Source organism: Culex pipiens, chromosome 2, assembly GCF_016801865.2.
Source record: "Culex pipiens pallens isolate TS chromosome 2, TS_CPP_V2, whole genome shotgun sequence".
Classification (NCBI taxonomy): domain Eukaryota; kingdom Metazoa; phylum Arthropoda; class Insecta; order Diptera; family Culicidae; genus Culex; species Culex pipiens.
The window spans coordinates 55,806,163-55,825,424 of NC_068938.1; the positions used below are offsets into that span (position 1 = coordinate 55,806,163).

At 34.3% G+C, this 19,262-nt stretch overlaps 1 protein-coding gene across 2 annotated transcripts in view; it reads right to left on the bottom strand.

Moving 5' to 3' along the window:
* Positions 1 to 19,262, bottom strand: part of LOC120430358 (kin of IRRE-like protein 3) — a 450,977-nt gene that overhangs the window by 70,408 nt on the left and 361,307 nt on the right. For both annotated transcript variants that reach the window (XM_052708963.1, XM_052708962.1), the window contains exons 2-3: positions 2,170 to 2,244; positions 1,602 to 1,846 (exon numbers count right to left, since the gene is read on the bottom strand). In XM_052708963.1, coding sequence (XP_052564923.1) covers positions 1,602 to 1,846; positions 2,170 to 2,215 — 291 coding nt within the window. In that variant the 5' untranslated portion in view covers positions 2,216 to 2,244. The remainder of the gene's footprint in view (positions 1 to 1,601; positions 1,847 to 2,169; positions 2,245 to 19,262) is intronic.

Consider the following 19,262-nt stretch of genomic DNA (forward strand, 5'->3'; position numbering starts at 1 on the left):
TGTCCGTCCCATATGTAAAAACAGCAAGCCGAGAAAAACGCGTGTCAAAGTTGTTCCGCCCATAAGGCTACGTGTTAGAATTTCTCGAAAAAGTGGATTTTCTCCGGCTTTCTAGAACAAAGTATTAAATTTTATTGGTTTTTCTGATAGTTTACATGATTTTGAACCAAACTGCGTCATTACCTCAAAATTGACAAAATTACATATGGGACGGACTTGATTTGAGCGGCAGTTTGAATCATAGCGAAAAACGGTCAAAACTTGGCAAAAGATGGCCTGAAAAAGTGATGGAAAAGAAAAACACTTAATGTTGTCGAATACTAAAATCTTTTCCTTTCTCATTCTGAGTTCACAATGTGCTTGTTTTTTCTTACTTGATTATCGAATAAAACTTGAACGTAGGTATAGATTTCCTTAAGGGGTTACATACATGTAGAAAATCAAAAATTTCGTATTTCAGAAAATTTAATAAATCCACTAAAATAGTAGTTTATGCAACATGTTGCAAAAAGAAGATTTTTTCAGCACGATACAACGTTTTTTTGCAATTCCGAAAAACACCCTTTGAACAAAATTATAAGACAAACGCCCATGCATTGAGTCATTGAATCTTTTAAATCAAAAAAAATGTTGAAAAGCATAACTTTTCCTAACAAGTGCTGAAAAGTTCAACTTTTCAGCATCCATTTCAGTGCTGAAAAGTAGAACTTTTCAGCATTTCTTTTGAAAAGGGTTACTATTCGATTCTGTTATTTTTGGTACAGAAAAGTAGGCTGTTTCGTCGCTCAAGAATGACAGGAAAAGTAAATAGTTTCACGACGGAATGGCAAAAAGATGATTTTCAATCACTCCTGAAAGTTTCATGAAGATATTTCATGATTAAACTGAGTAAGAGACGATTTACGTTCAAAATTTTGCCTTGCGCAAAGCGAACTGTCGAACTTTGTGAGAGTTTTTCTCTGAACACCGAGTTGATTTACGGGTGCCACGATATCTCGAGATGGAATAGACCAAATTGGCTGAAATTTAGGTTGAAGACTCCCAAGACATATCCCGTGTGCATGACGAAGCCCGATTTTGAAATGTTGCTTTTTAAAAAAATACAAAAATCTATAACTGGCGATTTTTCATATGAAAAACATAAAAATATTTTTATCTTTTTTTCAAACAAAAATTTTGAAAATCGGGCTTCGTCATGCACACAGAACCGGTTTAACGAGGCTTCACCAAAATTTTGAGCCGATTTGGTCAAAGCAGTGTGGAGATATCGTGGCACCCGATTTTTGAAACTGCTAACTTAAAATGGCTATATCTCGGCAATGATACAACCAAATATCTTCAAATTTATTTTGATAATAGTTGAAAATATGTTTTTAATGCCCTTTAAACATAATTAAAAAAAAGTTTAAGTGTGTGCCCAAACCAACCTCTTACATTTTTGTCGATTTGCATGTATGTAACCCCTTAACAGATTTCAAAATTATTTTTGAAAAAAAAACGTAATGCTTAATTTAAACCAATTTTCGATTTCTAGCTCATTTTTTAGCAACATTTTTTTGCATAATAACAAAACAATCATCAACATTTCCAGCTCAACTCACCGTCCGGTTCCCCAGATTCCGCACCCGGCAGTTGAGGTACGCCGTGTTGCCGACGAGCGCGGTCACGTTCCGGGAGGCCGAAATGTCAAAGTACGGGCCCCGGTCGAGCGGATTCCGCGCGATGCCGTCGCCCTCTGGCCCGTCCAGATCGGCCTCGTCAAAGGACGACGTCTGGAAGTAGTGCTTCGGTGGGGTGTACGTGTGGGGCTCGTCAATGTCCACCGTTTGCGAGGGCGAGGAGATGCCTGTGGGGGTAAATTGATTGATCCGAGATTAATTACGTTTTCCGGTTGGGCGCAGAGCATTGACAGTGGCCCGGGGTTTTCGGGGTTGGGTCGGGGGACTTTCTTTGTCTCTTGAATGACTCTCTAAGGGTCGGAATCACTTCTGAGAAAAAAAAGTTAGGGACACAAAAATTCATCAATCTGGATTCTATATTGGATTAATTTTGAAAAATTAAGAAACCGTCTGTCTCCAATCGGGTGTGATTGATGAAGTTTTGATACTTTGGAGGAAGGATCCTAGAAGGTTGTTCAACTGTAGCTGGATGGAAAGCAAATTCACTTACCATTGTTAACGTTTAAGAAAATCATCACAACCACTATGTGCCTCATAGTTTCTAGGTGTGCCAGAGATCCATGTTCTGAAAATAAATGATGAGAATTAGGAAAAATAATTAGATCTTTTAAAATATTTATGAAATTACGTGTATGATTGAAATTTGTTAAAACTATATAATTAATTAGTGCTGAAATACACAATTTATGTAGAAAATAAAGTAGTAACATTCTTCGCTAGCATTTTATTGGCATAGATTTTTGTTCCTTTGCCTTGTATGGGGAATCTTCAAAAACTAGAAGAACCACTAGACCGTGTTTTCGTCCGGCGAATTTGAGCACAATCGCAGTTGAAGCGAAATTTCCGTTTAACCACGCATGAAAACGTCTCTATTTCTGGTAATACCTTCGTTAGATCTACCTCTTGTCAAAAAGGCAAGAAGTTAACAAGGGTAAAATAGGTTGAACAAAGTTTTTCCTACTTGAATTTTGATGGTTTTCAATTTTTCAAAAGGTTTTCCATGTTTTAATATCATCAACATTTTAAAACATGAATTATTCATGTTGGAAAAAACTACAAAATTCCATTCAACCCTCGTCACCCTTGTTCGAGCTAATTTCCTCACCATCAGCGGTGCCGGTGGGCGGAAAAGACATTCCAGAACATGTCACCGTACAAGCTTTTCCCGACGTCACTTCCTTTCGCCACATGTGGCCGCAGAGAGACCGGTTCTATCCATATGCTCTGAGTGGCCGTAGGCCCCAGCCGGCACGGTGTGACGCGCTCACTTTCGCTTAATTAGAAACACTTAATTTAGTCCGCCTAGAGAGGGACGACTCTGATCCCTCACATCGTTGACGTTGTGCTGGGTTGTCACATTTACAACTTTATTCTTAAATTGAACTCAAGAAGATATTGAATTACGCCAAGTTGGCATGACTCCTACGACCTGAGTACCACAACTTTGTCGTAGTCGTCCACCGAATAATCATCTTGCTCGTGGTTCAACTAGACCTGGCCAATCAGGATGATGTCGTCTGGTTCCCCTACACACATGAGTGTGCAGTAGGTAGGTAGGTTCGCAAAGTCCTTGGCAGGCAGGCTTGAAGGTCGAGTCACACCGTCGAGTCAGACGACTCCATGTTCTCGATGTCATCCCCTGGCCCAACTTCTTAATTATAACGTCTAGAAGCAATTCTTTCGCCGCCGCCGCCTAACGAACACAGGCTGGGGCCAATTTGCCTTGGACCAGATGACAAGCTCTGATATGGATGGACCTCGAGGAAAATAGCTTTTCTAAGGACGAACGGGCCCCGTCGTTCAACCGGAAAACCGGAGTTTATACAACTTGCAAATTAGTGAGTCGGCCCCCTGGGAGGGGGCTCTTGACGGCAATGTTTAAAGCCATTCAGGCATTGCCCAGATCCGATCCAAAAGGGAATCCACTTTGAAAGATAAGACGTTTGATGAACGAGCCAATCGCATTGTCTTCGAGAGGTTAATCTTCGGCAATCCGGTGCTCTTCGATATTAATACATGGCACTGATTAGTAGCTCCGTCTAATGAAGTTGAAATCTATTGTCTGACCAACCGTGGACAGAGTATAATTTAAGGTTTGATGATGTGGAATAGAACAACTGAGTGCATAATTGACAAAGGGAGCGAGCGGTCGTAAAAAATATTCGGATTGAAAAGTGTTTTTTTTGTGTGCCTTTTGTTTCGCATTTTTGTCGTGTATTGTGTGCTGCGTGGAGAAGATTACCCTCTGAAAATGCAGCGTCATCAGTGCATAATTGGCAAAGGGAGCGCGTGGTCGTAAAAAATATTTGGAGTGAAAAGTGATTTCTTTTGTGATTTTTAAAGCCCTTCCTATATCATCGTTGATCGGAAGGCACGGCGTCGGGTGGATTGTGTTTAAATTTTTCGAATATGGTTTTATTTTTTTTTGCGGTGAAAAAGCCTTTCCTATATAATGAACGAAAGACGCACTGACAATTTGGATCGTTGAGTTAAAAGTGGAGCAAAATAACTGTGTGTGAGTGATTTTGTGTGTTAACCAGAAAGACCTTCCCATAGCATCGTTGCTCGGAAGGCTCGCCGACGGGTCTGTTATGAAAGTCCTCCCCATAGCGTCGTAGCTCGGGAGGCATCGAAAAGCCAAAACATTATCCTACTAACCCCAAAAAGAATATTAATTACGTGATGCTTGAAGGAGATGCTGTGGATTCAACGGTCTCAAGCGGTATCAACAAGTATATAGCGAAAAACTATGTGCTTGATGAGTCTGCAACTTCAACTATCGGACTAACATTCCTCCCTTTCGTTGGACTGCAGGCTTCTTGGGAGGGCGCCGGTATTGACTAATAAAGTAGGGATCTTCAGAGGTTAAACAGTGAACGGATGGTTGGCTCCCACTGATCATTTTTGATTCATTGTTTAACTTCAGCTGATCTGTCAATAACGGAGTAGCAGCTCATTGGCAGTCAACCATGCTCATGCTCATGCTCATGATGATGTGGAATAGAACAACTGCTGCGTACTTGTAATAACAGTACAAAGAGGATTGAGAATTGACAATGTCTTTAAATCCATTTAAATATTGTGAACACATATTTCATAACAATTATAAAATAAACTCAAAGCATTCTTGGCAATAAATTTGAAAATGAATAGAATAATCTTGAGAAAATAATTTGTAAAAGTAGGGTAATTAGGCGGGTACAAATTAGTGGGTGTCTACCCGTAGTTGCTACACTGTTATTGACCTCCAAGAATTGCTCTGTGGACCACAGATGAAGAGTAGGAACTAATCATCACCACTTCGCAACTTTCAAATGTCCCTATCATGCTAGTCAATCACAGCGCCGGCCACGACCAGTGGTAAGACACGGGGAAGTGGATGGGAATTTTAGTCCGATACTTGAGTGATGAAGGCCGCTAAATCGGCTGCGTCTTCGACAAAGTATCATGTGAGATTCAGAATTCAGGATGAAGATTTGACAGGGCACCTAGAAGTCCTTAAAAACTTTACCTTGAATCCGGCGTTAAACTCAATAGTAGACTGGATGCCGACAAAGGCTAACTATGACATTCCGTTCACAGTGGACGCTAAAAGTCGCTACGAGTGGGATAATGGTGGGCCTAATCTTCGTCCAGGCTCTATTCTGTTCTACACGGATGGTTCTAGAATGAATAATAAAACGGGAGCTGGAGTGTTTGGACCAGGAATTAAGACATCTGTTCCAATGGGACAATTTCCAACAGTTTTTCAAGCAGAAGTTTATGCAATAATTGAATGTTTGCACATTTGCCTCAAAAGAAATTATAGATTAGCTAATATTTGTATCTTTTCCGACAGCTTGGCAGCACTAAATGCTCTGAAAGGGTATACCTGCCAGTCAAGACTAGTATGGGAAGGAATAAAATTACTAAAGCAATTGTCCCAAAAGAACTCGGTCAATCTTTACTGGGTTCCTGGTCATTGTGGAATTTTAGGAAACGAAAACGCGGACAGTCTGGCAAGGAAAGGATCTGAAACTGACTTCATTGGCCCAGAACCTTTCTTTGGTGTTCCAGATTGTTCTCTGAAAATGGAGCTAAAACGTTGGGAACAATTAACAATCAATTCAATCTGGAATTCTACAGATACTTCCAGACAAGCAAAAAGATTTATCTTTCCAGGTGGGAAACTATCTCGAGAACTATTAAAACTAGATAAGAAAAATTTAAGGGTGATAACTGGTTTACTAACTGGTCACTGCCCATGCAAATACCACTTATTTAATATGAGGAAAATTCCAAACGCAAATTGTAGATTTTGTAATATTGAGAATGAAACATCAGAGCACCTTTTGTGTAATTGTGGTGCCCTGATTCAAACTAGAATATTATTTTTTGGGAAAGGGATCTTACATCCCTCCAATATCAACCATTTCCGTCCTAGTAGGGTGATAGACTTTATAAAACAAGTCGACCCTAACTGGGACAACATGCAGTAAACAGGAGCTGCCTCTCATCGTTCCATGGTGTTGGGTTAACCTGATTTGCTACAAAAAAAAAGAGTCACACCACAATATTCCTCTAATTGGTCGCAGTGGTCATAAGGCTCAACAAAAAAAAAAAAAAAAAAAAAAATCATGTGAGATTTGAGGGGGGTTAGTTAGATGGGTGTGAAGCCTGGATTCACCGTGGTACGTGATGAAGCCGGTCAAAGTTATTTGCAGTCCTTAATTCTTCGTATGTTCTCAGATTCATCTTGAAAGCTTTCCACAATTTGGTTCACCAAGCTCTTTGTGTTGAAAGTTCAATATTCGCCTAACGAGTATGCAACCAGTAAGTTTCGTGAATTCAACTTTGCATTCAATATTGCATTGTCCTGTTCTTAGTTCCTTGGATTCTTATAGCATTCTTAAACCTAGTCAACTAAACCTCGATGGTATAATGTTTAGCATTTTTTTCTGCTGACCCAAAGGACAGGGGATCGAACCCCACCACGAGCTAATGAATTTTTCGTTCATATTCAAGTGTTCAGAACTCCTTCTTTCCATAATTTATCGATAGGAGCAGATGGAAATCGAACCCAGAACCTAAAAAAATATTATTTTTCAATTTTTTGAAAACTGTCCTAAACATGGGTTAAATTTTTTAGAATAGTTTGTTCATGTTTTTATTTTATAAATTTTTAAAATAAGAAGTTTACGCTTTTAAACTCAAAGCGCTATATTCGTAAAATGCGTTTAATACTTTTTGAACCCAAGGTTTTAAAATGTAAGTAATTTGAGATAATAACAACCAAAAACAAATAAATTAAGAAAACTTTTTTTTATGCTTAGCATAGATCTTCTAGTAAGCAAAATGTCAAATTTAAGTACACTTTGTTTGTTAAAAAATCGATTTTGAGAATTTTAGAAAAAATAACAAATTTGAGTTTTCTTAGAGATTTTGATTTTATTCTCTATAAATTTCAGTTATTCATGTTAAAAAGCCTATTAAACCAATAAAATTTCTAATACAGGCGCTGAAAAGTAACTTATTTCGTTTTAACTTCTAAGCACTCTCAGTAGTGCTATTATCAACTTTCCAGAACTGTTTTTTTACAGTGAAAATAAGTAAAAAATTTACTCTCTATTCAAAGACATGAAAAACTAATGTTTTCAAAACGTAGTTGAAACATATTTTTTTGACGCTAAGTTTTAAATTATAAATAACAAAAAGTTTGGAAATCAAACAAACATGACAACAACTAAAAGTTCACTTTTACACAAAATCCAATCTTGAATAAAAAAAATAAAAACAAATGACAACATTTCGTAGATTAATAGATTGACAAACCTAATAATTTGGATATCTAAAAATATCATTGATCTCAAAAAGAAAATAAGTTTTTTTAACTTGAAGTCATTGATGTAAAACGATGTTAATATGCTGAATAAAACTAACTATATTAGCACGTCGAGTTTTGAATTGTATATAAAGTATTCAAATTTAATTTAAATAATTAGTATGATAACAACGTTTGTGTCAGCGTCATTGTTTTAAAGTGGTGGTCAAGTGTTGTTCTATCTTTTTTTTCGAGATATGGTAGTTTAAACAAAGAGAGTTTTAGATATTGATTTCATTATATTTCAATATTTTTATAGTTTTTTGTATTAATTTCTTCATCAACTAGATTAGAGTAAATCCATTTCGAATATTCAACTTTTTTGTGTTTATTGCGTTTAAATGATCCACATATATGCTATCGAACACATAAATTGATATGAAAACCATTTCCTTAAGTAAGAAGAATTGGTAGCATCGAATTCATGAATATTTTTTTAAGAAAACAACCAAAATGAAATATTGAATTTTTTCGAGAGCTATAACTGTCAAAACATTTTTACAAAGTAAAGATGGAAATGTGTAAACTCTTATTTATTAAACTTTTCAAAAAAGGCTTTTTTAGACACTTTCCAATTAAAATATTGTCAATTTTTATATTGTTTTTATGAGATCCGATATAAAATTATTTTAGCAATTAGCAAAGGATCAGGGGTGATTAAATTGTTGCACGCGGGCCAAATGTGACCCAATACACTGAAATAAAAAAAAAGTCGAAAATTAATAAATTCTAGGAATTTTGGCTCCTTTCCTAATTTAGTAATTGGGGTTTCTGGATTACTTAATAAGAAAAGGAGGCAAAATTCCTAGAATTTAGGAATTTGGTTCTTTTTTTTTATTTCAGTGTAGGTTATTTTTGAATTGCTCCTTTTGCAATTTCAAACGTTTTAATGTTTATGAAAAAAAATAATTTTCAAAGAAAATTGGAAGTGTGTTATAAAACGATCAAATTTGACTTAAAAAGATAACTGTTATCAAACAAACCAAAAACACAATATTTATAAAATGTAGGTTTGTTGATTTTAATATCGAGGTTTCTTTTTTTATAAACATTTTTCACATTGGCAAAACAAAATCTTTTATTTGAAATCATTATGCAAAAAAAACTAGTTCAATGATAAAGGCAACTGAGTTATTGATACCAAAAATAATTTAAAAATAGCACTTACACGGAAAAAAGATTGAATTTACCAATTACCATTTTTTAAATAAACTTCAAGTAATTTTTTTTAACTTACGAACAAAAATAAGTTTAAGGTACGACATCTTCCATTTTTGAACATGCGAAAAATGAGGTGTTTTTCAATAATTTGCAGCCTGAAACGGTGATGAGATAGAAATTTGGTGTCAAAGGGACTTTTATGTAAAATTAGACGCCCAATTTGATGGCGTACTCAGAATTCAGAAAAAACGTAATGTTCATCGAAAAAAACACTAAAAAAATTTTAAAAACTTTCCCATTTTCCGTTACTCGACTGCAAATAATTTTGGAGCATGTCATTTTATGGGAAATTTAATGTTCTTTTCGAATCTACATTAACCCAGGAGGGTCATTTTTTTCATTTTAAACAAAAAATTTCATTTTAAAATTTCGTATTTTTTCTAACTTTGCAGAGTTATTTTTTAGAGTGTAACAATGGTGTACAAAGTTGTAGAGCAAACAATTACAAAAAATTTGATACATAGACATAAGGGGTTTGCTTACAAACATCACGAGTTATTGCGATTTTACGAAAAAAAGTTTTGAAAAAGTTACTTTTTGCGTTTCTCTTTGTTTCGTCGTCCGTGTCTATTGCGGGTGACCATAAACGGCCATGATCGATGACGACCAACTTTTTCAAAACTTTTTTTCGTAAAATCGCGATAACTCGTGATGTTTATAAGCAAACCCCTTATGTATGTGTATCAAATTTTTTGTAATTGTCTGCTCTACAACTTTGTACAGCATTGTTACACTCTAAAAAATAACCCTGCAAAGTTAGAAAAAACACGAAATTTTAAAATGAATAATTTTGTTTTAAATGAAAAAATGACCCTTCTGGGTCAATGTAGATTCGAAAAGTTCATTAAATTTCCCATAAAATGACATGCTCCAAAATTGTTTGCAGTCGAGAAACGGAAAATGGGAGAATTTTTAAAACTTTTTTAGTGTTTTTTCGATGAACAATACGTTTTTTCGGAATTCTGATTACGCCATCAAATTGGGCGTTTAATTTTACATAAAAGTCCCTTTGACACCAAATTTCTATCTCATCACCGTTTCAGGCTGCAAATTATTGAAAAACACCTCATTTTTCGCATGTTAAAAAATGGAAGGGGTCGTACCGCCCCTCCGTCACGAGATATCAAAAAACGTGATTCGTGATCAGGGACAAAAGTTACCCCTCAGGACAAAGTTTCACGCAAATCGAAGAGGGGTCGGGGCAACTTTTCCCGATTTCATGTGAGTTGGTAGAGAATTACCGTTATATTAAAAGAATGTTCTATTTTTCCCTTTATGAGACCAATTCCAGCTCAAATTTGGAATGTTTCTGGTGCATTTGTACCCGACCCCTCATCGATTTCAATGACCAAAAAAAATAAGTACCAAATTCCTAAATTCTAGAAATTTTGCCTCCTTTCCTTATTTAGTAATCCAAAAAACCCAATTACTTAATTAGGAAAGGAGGCAGTTTTCCTAGAATTTAGCAATATGGTCCTTTTTAATTTCAGTGTAGTGTATATAGAGCAAATTGCACTCGAAAATAACATTTGAGAAGGGCGTATGCTATTTAAATATTTTTTACTTTATAATTTAAAAAATACTGTGTCTCGAAGTCATTGCATCATATCAAAAAGTAATTAAAGACAAACTTGTAGGAAATTCGATGAGCTTTCTGAAAAAAAAATCACTGATAGAAAAATACATGCCATTTCTATGAAATTATCGTAAAAATTCTGGTGATCGACTGATATAGATTATATGCCAATCAAATTGGTCAGATGTTTAAGGCAACTGAATGGTTTTATGGGCACAAGAAATCTCCCCAAAAATTCGAGCCAAAACAAAGGCACAAACTTTAAAATTGAAAAATAGTTCTCGAAAAGAACCATCCTCAATAAAATCTTTTCTTTCAAATAATTAACTTGCTCCCATTTTAATCAACATGCAACAACACCAATTTATGGTGTTTCCTGGTATTTATCCAAAATTTATGCACGCTCTCTCAATTACTGCAGATGTTGTTACCGCAGTCGACCAAAGTCGACTGCCGGTTTTTGCCGGAAACAATTCAATCCGGTAATCGCACCACTTGTAGCTTCCAATGGGTTGGAAGGATGGTGGGGAGGGTATTATACCACCCTTGAAAAGTTCTTCCCAACTCACACACACCCACACCCACAATCACCCCAGGTGGCACAATTGAAATTGTTTTCCCATGTTTGATGCCTTCCAGTTTCGAATGTGGCCAAAATTCCCCACCGGCGGTTAAGGGCAAAGTTTTGCATAAAATTGTACACACCGCAGCATTTTCAGGGGCATTCCGTTATCGTAAATTCACCATCTCGCTGCAGGCCATCGGTTTCAAGCCCGTCCTCCATGGAACCCGGTCCATTGCTGGGGTGGATAGCATGACTCTACCCACCAAAACAGTGCTACATGCTCATTTCCGTGGGAAAACTACGTGCGCGTGGGAGGAAACATGAAATTTTCTTATTTTTTTACGTTTATATTTTTGAGTCAACAGTTTTTTCATGTATGGATATTGTGGAAATATAAAACAATTTAACTTAACTGACAAATGCCTTTTCAATTTCCCAAAACTTTTTTCCATTTTGAGCGCGAACCACGAAATAATTTTCCTCGGAAGTGCATATTTTCCTACCGTTTTCCCAACTACATCGCTGCATATGAACCAGCCAACAGTGGCGAATTTTTCCTCCAGCTGAAAAGCGATGAATTGTTTGTCGGCAATAACAGAACCGGAGGGGGTTTCAAAAAAAAGGTTTGGAAAAGTGGCACAAGGTGAAGTTGATGTGCTCCGAACCAGCATTGTGGTGGTTGCCAGTGACGGTTGGAAAATTAACGGTAAATAGTTGGCACTTTTCGGCGGGAACCACAACGTGCCAACAAAGGCACGTGTCAACAGCGAAAGTAAAATAAACAAATCGAAAAGTTTGATTGTAGCGGTGCCATTGACAGGAACAAAGTTGATAACATGTTCATTAAGGGGTAACATACACGTAGAAAATCCAGAAATTTCATATTACAGAAAAATTTTCAATTCTACGAAAAAGAAGCTTTCCAATCACTCACGAATGATTCATGAAGATATTTTATGATTAAAGTGAGTAAAAGACGACTTAATGCGAACTTTCAAACTTTCTGAAAGTTTTTCTCGTAACACGATATCACAAGATAAGATGAACCAAAATATCTGGAACTTGTGGTGAAGACACACAAAACATATTACGTGTGCATGACAAAGCCCGATTTGGAAATTTTAAATTAAAAAAAAATATAAAAATCAAAACTGGCAATTATTTACATGAAAGGCATAAAAATATGCTGCCCTTCTCACTGCAATATGGCTCTAATCCTGCTCTAAAAGTAAATTTTCCACATAAAGCTGTAGATCAAAACAACCAACGCACCATGGGTTTCCTAGGTACTTTTGAAAAATCAAACGAAAATTTAAGTGCAATTAAAAATATTTCAATAGCCCTTGTATGCGTCTTTTTATTTATTCTAACAAGAATCATCCCTACAATCCAATAAGTAAATCTCCGCCAACTCACACAGCAGTTGCCCCGACCCCTTTTCATTTTGCGTGAAACTTTGTCCTAAGGGGTAACTTTTGTCCTTGATCACGAATCCGAGGTTCGTTTTTTGATACGATTTACAAATTCGAAAAGTACATTAAATTAAAATGACATGTTCCAAAAATTTTACTGTCATGTAACGGAAAATGACAGAGTTTTTAAAACTTTGTTAGTGTTTTTTCGGAATTCTGAGTACGCCATCAAATCGGGCATCTAATTTTACATAAAAGTTCCTTTGACACCAAATTTCTATCTCATCACCGTTTTAGGCTGCACATTATTGAAAAACACATTTTTTTTCGCATGTTCAAAAATTAAAGGGGTCGTACCGCCCCTCCGTCACGAGATATCAAAAGACGGACCTTGGATTCGTGATCAGGGACAAAAGTAACCCCTTAGGACAAAGTTTCACGCAAATCGAAAAGGGGTCGGGGCAACTTTTCCCGATTTCGAGTGAATTGGAAGAGAGTTTCCCCAATAAGATATGCAGGCAACAAAATGTGTGTCTGTTGTAATTTTACATCTAACAAATCCTGACGGTCGAGTCGTGTAATTTTAAAATATGATGTAATTTTTTGACTTATTGCACGCTCCAGTTAAGTGCACCAAATGAGACGGAATTTTACCAGTTTTTTGTGGTGTGTAGGTAATCAAAAGATCATTCAAACGTGTTTAAAATCGAAGAACTGACAACCCTGTAATGTAATTCCATAACTCACCCTCGTTCTCCAAAAAGCTTAAAATTTAAACGAAATTATTTTTTTGTGGTCCATATTTGGAAGGCACCAACCACATACAACATGGATAAAGTTTGTTTTTTTTTTTTTACTTTTTTAGAAATAATCCAGGGGTGACCAAAGTATGGCCTTCGAGGTTGTTTTTCAAAATGAAAATTATTTTTTAACGTTTTGCCTTCCTCACCTCACTGAGGCAAGGCTTTAAAATCACTCGAAAAATGAACTTCTTGAATACACCTCCTAGATATACCTTCACGTATACCTATCGACTCAGAATCAAATTCTGAACAAATTTATGTGGGGATGTGTGTAGACATGATTTTTTTCTCTACACAAATATCTCAGAACTGGCTGAACCGATTTTGGCCGGATCCGCCTTATTCTGTTCGTTTTGGGGTCCCCTAAGATCCTATTAAATTTTATTCTGTTTAGTGAAGTACTTTTAAAGTTATGCCATGAAAAAGTTTTTTTTGTAGCTACTAAAAGGGTGATTTTTGCCTAACCTCAAAGGCCGGGTCTTATTGCTTACGCGCGAGAGTCGCGCAGCATGCGTATCGCCCGGTTGCCACATTGCTTAAGCAGTGTCTGCGTCTCTTCTAGAAAAAGTCTGTATTGATTATGTTGCTGAATACATCATTTTGTCGCGACAAAGATTTAGACGAACTTTTTACTGAAATATACAACTCATATGACAATGCTTACTTAGAGTAGGGGGACATCATGCAATTCCATTGTGCACCTAATGTTGCCTTATCAGCACTTTTAAATTCAATTACAGCCCACCTTTTTCCTTTGTTTTGGAGAGTTAGTTAAAAAGAATTTAAAATTGCTGTTCTGCTAAAAACAATAATTATAAAAAAAATAAATGAAAAAATAATTTAAAAAAATTAATAAAAAAATTTAAAAAAAAACTCTTAAACTAATTTGTAAATACAACCTAAAATACATCATGAATGGGAAGAAGGCACCAACCACCTTAAGGTGGATTAAGTATCGTTTTTTCTCTAATATAAAAATAAAGATTTATCCATATTTTTATCCCAATTTAACGACACGAATATTTTGTTCAAACATCTTTCGAATTGAAACAATTGCACGCATTTCAATGTGAGTGAAACTAGTAAATATCGTCAAAATCATTCATCTGTGTTTAGAACTATTTTGAGCAAGTTGCGTTAGTGAATTTTCAATGAACAGTAGTACCGCAAAATGTGTTTTTACGGTGTTTCTTTTTCGAATCTTTTTTTTGAAAATAATGTTTCGAAATCAACTGTACTGGGTGTATAATATTTTTTACCATTTTTTTTCAATTGAAATTCTGGCTTGTAATTAAAATGTATACTTTTTGCCTCCCCTCGAACATGGAAAGAGCAGAGTGACAACATTTTACGAAATATTTTCCATTGACCTTATTATTAAACAAAAATCGCAACAATTTTTCATTAGTTACACATTATTAAAAGATAAAATTACGTCGTCGCAAAAATTTCATGTAATCATCTTCAAAATAAAATAAACTTCAAAATTTGCATAAAAACACAAGTACATTCAACAAAATACTATTTTTTCCAATACTTAAAACAGTGAAATCAACAAATCTGATGAAAAACTGACATTTTTTGTTTTTAATAATTTTCAAATAACAAAAAAGTTCAAAAAATTTGTAAAATTTATCAGAATTAGATCTGTTTTCGATTTTAATAAGAAATAACGTTGTTTTTATATTCTATTTTGTGAATTTGGCCCGCAAGCTCTTTTGAGCTTAAAATATGGCCCGGAAATCAAAAACTTTGAGCACCACTGAAATAAACTTTTTGAAAAATCGGCCTTCGTCATGCATACATTTATGAAGCTGCAAACTTCAAATAGCTATACCATGGGAATGATACGTTGATTCCGTTATAGATAGTTTGTATTAACATGATATTTTGTTAAATTTGTCTTGTTTAGGGAAACCTTAGCGCAATATGTCATTTTCTCAAGGATAATATTTGTATACACAAGAAAAATGCATCAATTCTACACGAAAAAAAACGGGTTGAAAAAAAGGTGTCTCATCGGATAAATTATGAATTAGTGTAAAAATAAACAAAAATCTTAAATAGAAAAGGTATAACTTTCTTAGAAAAAATAGTGCTCAAAATACCTCTATTTCTTGTTCGATCTTAACTAATGTAAGCAAATACAGTTTTGTTTGGAATCAAATCAATTTGAATTTGAAAATTTTACAATTTATTTAAACAGAAAAAATCATTATCAGCAGAAAAAGTCAAAAATGATAAAAGATTGTAGAAAAGGTCTAAATATTATAAATTAACGTTTTAAAAGAGCAAGAGAAGCTTATTAAATAAAAATCAGAAAAAACATAATTAGAGGAAAAAAAAATAGAAAAAGAATCTCAAAATGACCTCTGCAAAAAGTTTAGAAAAATAAACGTTGCCTATTTTTTGATACTTTTATAATTTTGATGATAGTGGATTTGATCAAGAGTCATTCCTTCCCAAGTGCCCACGCGTCCGACATCTACCTTCATCAAGTCTTCTCATATTTGGAATGGGGGTTATTTTTGCCTCAAAAACAAACAATCCCAAGTTTGGTGACATTTGGTCCACCCCCACCTTGTTCATGTCCCATTAAAAACAATTCTCGATTTTTTTTTTGTTTTCTCTTTAAACTGTTACGTCCAAAAAATCTTCAAATATGCTTTTCCATGACTTTTTGTTAAGTTTTCTCTTAAAAAAATGCATGTTAAAAAATTGCTTTTTAAAAATTTAAAAATGAGAGGAGTAGAGGACCAAACTATTTGATTCTCAATTTATTTGAAAGATTTTATTTATGCCTTTGCAGTAGAATTCAACATTCATTAATTTAGCTTATTAAAAGAAGAATACATTCGTTAAACAATACTGAAAATCAGATTCTCAAAATAAAACAAAAATATTTGAAGAAAAAATGTGTTTAATCAAAAACTTCGTAGAAATGTTAAAAAACAGCTCACGGTAAGGTAGATGTTTGCGCGTCTCGCTCCAAACATTCTGGGTGAATTATGTTGGCTCATTTTTCGCTGGAATAACTCTGCTTTCGCAGCTTTTGACGTGACGTTTACCTTTCGCTTATAATCGCTCGAGCTCACGAGTGGAGGTGAAGCCAAATATCAGCTTGTTTGCTTGATTTTGAGCATAAACTCTCGCGTCTCTCGCCGTTGCTGGATGGCACGTTGGAGTTTTATTTTTTTGCCACGAGCTTTTACTTTTTCACTGGTTTTCCCGATCTGAACAAACACGGATCGGTTGGAAAACATCAGCTGCAGATTGTTTTTTGTTTAATTTTTTTCGCGAGAATTTTACCTCCGACATCAAAGGATGAAACGCATAAGCGGATCATCAAACGGTAATCGCATTTTGGTGGGGAAAAGTTGATGGTTTTTCATGAGTTTTACAAAACCTGCTAACAAAGAGAACTGTGTCAAATTGTTCCTTTTTTTTCGTTGGTTACATAAACGACTCTTCAACTTTGGACGCCTTAAAATGGTTCAGTTGAACAACTAAGCAAGTACCAAAGCTTCAACAATACTTTAAGAACACTGCCCTGAACAACACGCTCCAACGGCATTGAATTTACGCTCAAACACCGTACCCAAGTGCAATTATTTCTTGGTTAGTACTTTCCGCGCCCATTACCCGGACAAAAGATTTACTTTTAATTTTTGGCCAACTTTTTCTGCACCCTCATCCAAAGTCTCATAACACCCCACCGTAACTGGACCCCGTCATCACCATTATTGTTACGGGACCCGGTGCCGTAATATTAAAGCTGACGAGAGAGAAGATTCATTAAAACTTTCACAATAGCCAAACTCACGTTTTCTCCTTTGACGGGACGAAGCTTTCTTACTTTTTCCCTTCGTTTTTTTTTTTTTTTTTGTTGAACAAAAGTAACTAAGTGGGAGGATGGAGCACTTTCCCTTTTTTGTGACCAGAGCTCTTTTCTTTGATGGGGTAGTTTGTCGGGAAGAATAATGCCCTCACTTTTATCAATTTCCACGTGGTGACGTACGAAAAAAAATAGTGAGGTGGACAACTTTTGCATATCGTCAAAGTTTGAACTAAGCGTTGAGTGCTTTTTCAAAAAATAAAAAAGAATCGCTCAAATCGCTTTGTTAACATTCCCTTACTTGAAACTATACTTTTTGAGAATGAAGGTCTGATTCTCACATTTTGTAGAGAATATAAATCATTCTATAAAAGCAATCCTCTAGATTTTTGTCATATTGTTGGGGTTTTTAGTTTTGGATTTGTTGATTTGGATGATATTTTGTTCATTCATTTCCCCCGAAAATCAAGGGGCATTTTCCTCAAAATACTACAAAATTTCAATGGAAATCAAAATGCTTGAATAAATATTAAATGGAATCCCCTGCGTTAAAAAGTATATTCAGCACGTTTATAAAATTGTTTAAAATTTTGTATGTATAGTATCGCAAAAACTTTTTTTTTTGCATTTTTTTTGTTTTCGTCAAATTGTAAATTTTTGCAAAACTAATGATTGAAAAACAACTGAAACAGCCGAAGGACAAAAACTTTGAAAAATATTTACATCGGCCTTATAAATTTTTGATTACATTCTGTTTTTTTGAAAAAAAAAAAATGAAATTTCAGTTAATAATTTTTTATAACTTCAATTTTTAGTTGAAAATTCTCTGAGCATCGCAAAATGAAGTACACATAAAAAAATATGGTAATATTCATCAGGAAATAGTGACAGATTTTGTGGTAAAAAAAATGATAAATTTTACCCCAGAAAATGATGAATTTTCATCAGTTTTTGATGAATATTCATCAGGTTCACATTTTTACACATTTTTTATGTAATATTACTTAAAAATAGAGGTAATATTCAACCTACCAAATTTTCAACATTCCAAAATCCAACTTTTTTTTCTGTGTACGAAGAAAAAATTTAGTGAGCAAAAAAAATCATAACTCGGTTTTAGATTTTTTGCCCGCTCTGAAAATTTCTGAAAAGTTGGCATTTAATGTCCTCTAGAACAGATAAAAAAAAAAAAAAAAAAAAAATCAAATAGTATTTTTTTTTGCAATTTAAGTTTTATTAATAAAATGTGAAATTAATAATCACATTTTTTTACCGTGTATCATTTTTTGTCAGTGTAGTCCTTGTTCATACCTACAACTTTGCCAAAGACATCAAATAGATAAAATAATCCTTCAATAGATACAGATCTTTGAAAAAATTTAAGACGAATTACAAAAATTCCAAATTAAAATGTTGAATCAAATTTGCAATCGAAAAATACTTAAAAGATTTTTGATTAAGTTTATCGTTTTAAGATTTTACCACAAAAAGATTAATTTCAACTGAATACTTTCCGTTTTTAATTTTTTAAAGTGGTCTTCATGATTGTTCATGCCAGAAATTTTTTTTTCTGGACGTTCAGAAAATTTAATTATCACAATAAAAAACTAAAAAAAAAATGAAAAAACGAATAGTTTAATTTTCATGGTTGAAAAAATAATGTTAAATATATTATGATCTTTTCTAAAAAATATTATGAAACTTTTAAAATCAAGACAAATCATTCAACTGAGCAAAATATTGAATGATTGGTCCTTTGGTATTTATTACCGTGTACCTATTTTTTTCAAGAAAATCTTCAACTGTGCCAAAGATGCGAAAGCGATAAGAAATTTCATCCAAAAGTTACAGGTTTTGTTTCGGAAAAATGATGACTTTTTCAAAATGTGTTTTTTTTGTAAATCGAATTTTTGATCGAACACCGAAATTTCTTTTAACAATTCTTAGATACAAAAAAATATTTTTAAAAATTTATGAATTAGTGTTTTTAAAAAACAAACTATTTTAGATTTTCAAAAGCACATACAGAATAATAAATTTAAAATCTCCCTACTTAACAGAGTGATTTTCTAAAAATTCGTTCAATCGATTTAGTTTTAGTTTTTTTTATCCGGCTGAAATTTTTTGGATTCCCAAAGAAGTAATTTTTCATCTTCAGTTGGATCACAAAATTTTCCATGCCAATTTGGCAGCACAAAAATTGGTGGCGATTGGGATGTTGACAAAATTTACACATTTCCAGATTATATATTTCTTATTTTTTAAAGTTTAAGACCTTTAAGGTCTTATATTAAAAAGATATATTAGTGTG